Source organism: Sinocyclocheilus rhinocerous, unplaced genomic scaffold, assembly GCF_001515625.1.
Source record: "Sinocyclocheilus rhinocerous isolate Xijiao unplaced genomic scaffold, SAMN03320098_v1.1 scaffold4429, whole genome shotgun sequence".
In the NCBI taxonomy this organism is placed as follows: domain Eukaryota; kingdom Metazoa; phylum Chordata; class Actinopteri; order Cypriniformes; family Cyprinidae; genus Sinocyclocheilus; species Sinocyclocheilus rhinocerous.
In genome coordinates this window covers 181173-187511 of record NW_015644004.1, presented here as the reverse complement: position 1 = coordinate 187511, position 6339 = coordinate 181173, and the positions used below count along the sequence as shown (strand labels likewise).

At 40.0% G+C, this 6339-nt stretch overlaps 1 protein-coding gene and 1 pseudogene across 1 annotated transcript; both read left to right on the top strand.

Annotated features, from left to right (window-relative positions):
• The window catches only part of LOC107757739 (uncharacterized), a 1565-nt pseudogene extending 735 nt beyond the window's left edge, over positions 1-830 (top strand).
• A 2625-nt stretch (positions 831-3455) lies between these two features.
• Positions 3456-4960, top strand: LOC107757738 (gastrula zinc finger protein XlCGF8.2DB-like). Its single transcript, XM_016575306.1, has one exon. It carries the CDS (start codon positions 3456-3458, stop codon positions 4242-4244), a length of 789 nt encoding a protein of 262 aa, XP_016430792.1. The 3' UTR covers positions 4245-4960.
• The last annotated feature ends 1379 nt before the right edge of the window (positions 4961-6339 follow it).

Sequence of the window (6339 nt, the reverse complement as noted above, 5' to 3'; positions counted from 1 at the left end):
TGCCGGCGAGAGCCCCCCAGCCAGACAACCTTCCCTTTTCCATCCTACGGTCAGCGAGGATTATCGGATGCCGGCGAGAGCCTCCCGGCCACACAACTTTACCTTTCCGTCATACGTTCGGAGAGGCTTACCCGTTCAATGCCGTGAGTATTGAGCTCCTGTCGGACATCGGCGAGAGCCTCCCGGCTAGACAACCTTTAACGTTAGACATTCTCACAAAATGTATCCACACCCTCCGCACAGGTTACCAGCCTCTCAGTACAGCCCGCACACTCGACGCCATGTTCATTCTAGCCTTTTTCGGTTTTCTTAGATGCTTGGAACTCACCATCTCTTCCAAATTCGATCCAAAAAATCAACCCGACCGTCTCAGACCTAACCGTACTCGATAGCGAAACAATTTATTTCTTAATCAAACAAAGCAAGACAGACCAAGCCAAGAAAGGTAATTTCAGCTACATTTTTAATCCCTCTTCTCCAATCCAACCATACCAGTCCATCTTCGAGTACCTCCGCCTTATAAATTCTCAGGCTAAATTCCCCCACGAACCACTATTTTTAGACGACTCCAAAAAACCCGTCACTCGCTTCTGGTTCCAAAAACTTCTCGGATCAGTCCTGCAATTGTCGGGCATCCCAGCAAAGAATTTCTCCAGCCTTTCTTTTCGCATCGGGGCAGCAACATCAGCAGCCCAAAAAAGGCCTCTCCAAGCAGCAGATCCAAACTCTAGGAAGATGGTCTTCAGAAGCTTATCAAAGCTACATCAGAAATAACCAGTTTCACATCAAAAAAGCCCACCAAACCCTCATTGGTCATCAAACCATCTAACGTAATCGGTGTAAAAAAAATAATTAAAAAAAACACTTTTTCCATCCTACAGTCGGCGAGGCTTACCCGTCCGATGCCGTGAGTATTGAGCTCCCATCGGATGCCGGCGAGAGCCTCCCGACTAGACTCGGATGCCGGCGAGAGCCTCCCGGCCACACAACTTTACCTTTCCGTCATACGTTCGGAGAGGCTTACCCGTTCAATGCCGTGAGTATTGAGCTCCTGTCGGACATCGGCGAGAGCCTCCCGGCTAGACAACCTTTAACGTTAGACATTCTCACAAAATGTATCCACACCCTCCGCACAGGTTACCAGCCTCTCAGTACAGCCTGCACACTCGACGCCATGTTCTCTCTAGCCTTTTTTGGTTTTCTTAGATGCTCGGAACTCACCATCTCTTCCAAATACGATCCAAAAAAGGCCTCTCCAAGCAGCAGATCCAAACTCTAGGAAGATGGTCTTCAGAAGCTTATCAAAGCTACATCAGAACTAACCAGTTTCACATTAAAAAAGCCCACTCCTCCCCCATCGGCCGGTAGGGCTCACCCGTTCCAACGATGTGAGCTCCCATTGAGCATCGGCTCGAGCCCTCCCGACCGGGCGCCCCAAACCACGTAGTCCAATACCAGCAGCCGGTAGGGCCTACCCTTCCAACGCATAAGTCCCTCTCACCTGAGTACGTAGGCTCTTCCGGCTTGCCAACCATGCGACTTCTCAAAACATCAGCCCCTGCCAGTTCACAGTGCCTATTTTGGGGGGGTTCTTAGTCTGGCGGCTGTCCTTTGCTCAATTGCTTTTTTGGGGGGTACTCTAGGTTCGGGCCATTCCCGAGCTCTGAGCCCTTCCCCAGACAGCACGCCAAATATGCATTACCATACTTCAGCTAATTATATGTAAGCGTGAACTCGTGAAATTATGTTTTATTAACAAGGTTCGGGAGGAGCGCGTCAGATACTTAGCCTAATTAACACAGGTGGCGCGCACTCAAGTTAATCAACTCCATGATATAAATACAGCTGACTTACCTCTATCCATTGACGGTTTATAAGCATCCCTCCTCCACCCCATCTCCTCACTTCGAGTTCATACTACACTTATTCAGGGGGTACTCTAGGTTCGGGCCATTCCCGAGCTCGGAGCCCTTCCCCGGACAGCACGCCAAATATGCATTACCATACTTCAGCTAATTATATGTAAGCGTGAACTCGTGAACTAAATGAAGTCTGTGAAGTTTAGCGGAGAGCACCGCAAAGCAGAAGGCTCATGCACTTCTGACAGCAAAATGGAAATATTTCCATGGCTTTCTAACATTTACACATGGAGAATATACCTGTGAAATGTAAGTTATGCATTTGAGGAAAACAGCACATCTCAAACACAGTAAACAGTTCTTCTCTGTCAGCGGCACATGCAGCCTTTCTGTCAGAGCATCTGACAGGCCGAGCCGCTTTAAACTGAAACCATAAACTATAGACTACTATATCTTGCGAGTTTTTTAAAAGCCCTTCATATAAAGCTTGTCACATGTTTAGAACAAATATTATGCACTTTCAATTTAAGCATTCAAAAGATTTTAACAGTTCAAGAGCAAAGAAATAGCGAAAAAGAACTAAATTTGGTAATTGTGCGCTGTTTTATGTGCTCGTACACAGGGAGATGCGTGTCCTCATAAGTAGTCTCAACTAAGTTAAAAACAAAACGTTTTAAATGAACGTCAACTAAGAAAATCTGTGTCAAAACCGTGCATTTGGTCTGAAAGTGAGAGTAGCTTGCTATCAGTGTTATTAATATTAAAGAACAAAAGAAAATTCACTCTGCTCAAATTTGCTCTTGACTGAATAACTTCATCTTTAATAAGGATTAATCTATAAATATGTGGTAAAACTTTAGATATACTGCTCAGCAAAATTAACAGTCTCACGCAGGCGGTACATGCAGCATAGGTTGTTTTGTGTAAAAACATGAATGAAGGTAGAGTGCTGAAAGAAATTAAATGAATGTATGAATTAATTAATTCTATGAATGCATGAGAGAACTGACTGTCTTCAGAAAAGTTTCTATGATATTTGCCTTTCATCTTCCCTCCGTGTAATGCCTAATAAAGCAGTGTTAAAAAGCGCAGCACAGCTTTTTTTACAGCGGTTACCGGGGAAACCTCTCTATTGCTGCTGTTCCATCAGCGCCACCTGCTGTCAGACAGTGGATTTACATTTTCATTCAGCCCGTCTGCCTTTTTTGGTCAAATCTAGTAGATAACGTTATGTAAGTCACCAAACCAATATTTTTTGATTGTTTAAAATCCGGCCATCATTTTTAATTTTAATGTTTGTTCAAACAAAAAGTGCATAGTGCTGCTAATTTTATTTATTGTTTGTTGGTTTTCAACATTAAACAGTAACTTTATTCTGTGATTTGAAAATACGCGTGTGCACGTTCATTGCAGAACACAATTTATAATTCATCTCTCAACCGCTTGTAAATCGGTGTAAAAATAGTTGCAGACAAAAGCCTGTGTATGTGTAATTTTTAATTGATTAACTAGACTATTCTAAATGTGTTGATGTCCATTGCTTTGTGCCATTAAACTGGTTTTAACTTGTATTTTTCTTCTTTAACCTCAGACCTGATGGCACTGAAAGAGGAGAGTCAAGAACTGAATGAAACCGAAGAGAAAGATCAAAATGATTTCAAAACTGAAGAAAAATTGATTAGTTGCTCACAGGATGAAAATACTTCCTCACCAAAAAAAGCTCAAAAAACACAAACTACAAACCTTAATTCTCACATGAGAATTCATACTGGAGAGAGACCTTTCACCTGCCAACAGTGTGGAGAAATTTTCAATCAAAAAGAAATCCTTGAAGTCCACATGAAAATTCACAATGAAAAGAAGCCATTCATATGCTCTCAGTGTGGAAAGTGTTTTACACAGAAAAAAAACCTTAATGCCCACATGAGAATTCACACTGGAGAGAGACCTCACACCTGCAAACTCTGTGGAAAGAGTTTTTTACGAAATGGAGGTCTTAAGATTCACATGAGAACTCACAGTGAAGAGAAGCCATTTGAATGCTCTCAGTGTGGAAAGAGTTTTACACTGAAAAAACTCCTTAATGCCCACATGAGAATTCACACTGGAGAGAAGCCTTACACCTGCGAACAGTGTGGGAAGCGTTTTGGATTAAAAGGAAACCTTCATACTCACATGAGAATTCACACTGGAGAGAATCCATTTGTATGTGATCAGTGTGGAAAGAGTTTTATACAGAAAAAACAACTTTATTCCCACATGAGAATTCACACTGGAGAGAAGCCTTACATCTGTGATCAGTGTGGAATGAGTTTCAGATATAAAGAAAGCCTTAATTATCACATGAGGATTCATTCAAGAGAGAACAGTTTTATATGTCATTAGTGCAAAAGGAGTTTCACAGACAAGAAACACTTAAAGAATCAAGTTAAAATTCACATCGGAGAGAAACCTTTCATGTGCAATCATTGTGGAAAGAGTTGCTCAAGAGAAAGGCCACCTTAAGGATCACATGAGAATTTACACTGGAGCGAAACCTTTCACATGTGAACCGTGTTAAATTAATTTTACATATAACAAAGACCTGGAACATCATTTGCAAACTCATTCTGGAAATAAATGGCCATTTTCCTCCGTGTGACGAGTTTAGGAAATAGGAGTTTCTGCAATTCATTCTGGAAGACAATTAAATTGTAGTCAGTGTAATGTTTTTTTACTTTTTCACATAGATATATACATAAAAACTCTGTTTGTGTTATTTGTTAAAGAGTATGACAAGAAAAATGCTGTGTGAAATCAAGGCTACATTCGCACCGCAGCTGAATGCAGGCTACATCTGACTGTCACCTTCATGATGACTACTTCTTTTGTTTGCATCCTTCATCTCTTTATACTTAACCATAAGGCTTTTTTCTTTTCTTTTGTGCATATGTACAAATGTGTCCATACCTATCTTCTTTGCTGTAGTTTCAAATATTAAGCAGTTGCAGTAGATGCCCTCTAATTTCCACTATGTAGAGGTGTCACTCAATTTCTTGTGTTGATTCCTCTGAATCAAAATATTCATCTAACTTCTACCTCTCTGGGAAGTGCAACAATGTAACTGGAAGATTATAAATAAATCAACATAAACTGAACAAAATGTCTTGTTTCCATTGATTCTAGGTGTTTTTTAGCTTATTATTTAGACAAGTTGATTTCAATTTAATGTTGTAATATCTGGATGAGTTTACTGATTGTGGAACCTTAGGAACCAGGCAACTTTACATTTATGATCAGGAAAAGCATATAAATATTATTCTAGTTATGCTCCACTCGGAAATATGTTTTTTATCAGCACAGATCATTCTTTGTTGTTTTTTGTATATATATATATATATATATATATATATGTATATGTACTGTATGTACATATACTTACTGTTTCCTTTCAAACAATCCTGTGTGAGCAGATGTGCAGAAAGCCCTGTTAATCTAAATGCTGGGCTCATCCAGAGTCAGAGGAAATGAGTGTGCAAGCTGGGCTGTAGGGATGAATGAGATCTGAGATTTACACAGGAGCAAGACTGTAACAGCCTTTGAATGAGATGAGCAGTATCTTACATTGAATATGACAGATGACAGGCAGCCAGTGTAGTGTATGTAAAATGTGAGTGATGTGAGAGAATTTCTTGGAATAGTTGAGCAGCAGAGTTCTGAATGTATCCAAGTTTATTAAACCTCTTTATGGGCAGGCCATAGAAAAGAGAGTTTCAGTTGTCTAGTCGGAGGTGATAAAAGTGTGTACAATAATTTCTGCACCTTTGATATTTAAAGTAGGATGAAGGCAAGCAATATTATCAAGGTATAAAAAGGTTCATTTGATAAGTGAGGAAATGTGATGAATAAAAGGAGAGAGAAGGATTGAAAATTAGACTAAGATTTGGATGGCCTAAGACACCAGCAATATTAACCAATTGAATAGAGAAGCTACCGAACAGCAGTGTTTGGTCAGTGTTACAGAAGTTATAGGACACCCAAGTATTTATATCATCAACGTGCAGATATGGAATTGGTGGGGATGAGAGCAGTAGGTTTATTCTTTGCGGACCAAGGAGAAAACCCTGTGGCACACCATAAGAAACAGGTGCAATAGTGAACTTGAATGGTAAAGAAATAAACCAGTAGAGATCAGTTACAGAAATATCAATAGCAGAAACATGGGAAATGATTGTACCGTGCAGTGTTAATTTTGACATCGAATTTTGATTTAGTTTTAGTCATAGTCTTTTGACTAAAATGCCATTTAGTTTTAGTACTCTGAATTTTTTTTAGCTTTAGTCTAGTTTTAGTCGACTAAATATCATAAGATTTTAGCCGACTAAATCTACAGTAAATTTAGTCGGCTTAAATCTAATGGGTTTTCAAATTCACTAGGTTTGATATTAAGGTTTTATCATGATAGACACCGATTTAACTGCGGTGACACACAACATGCCTT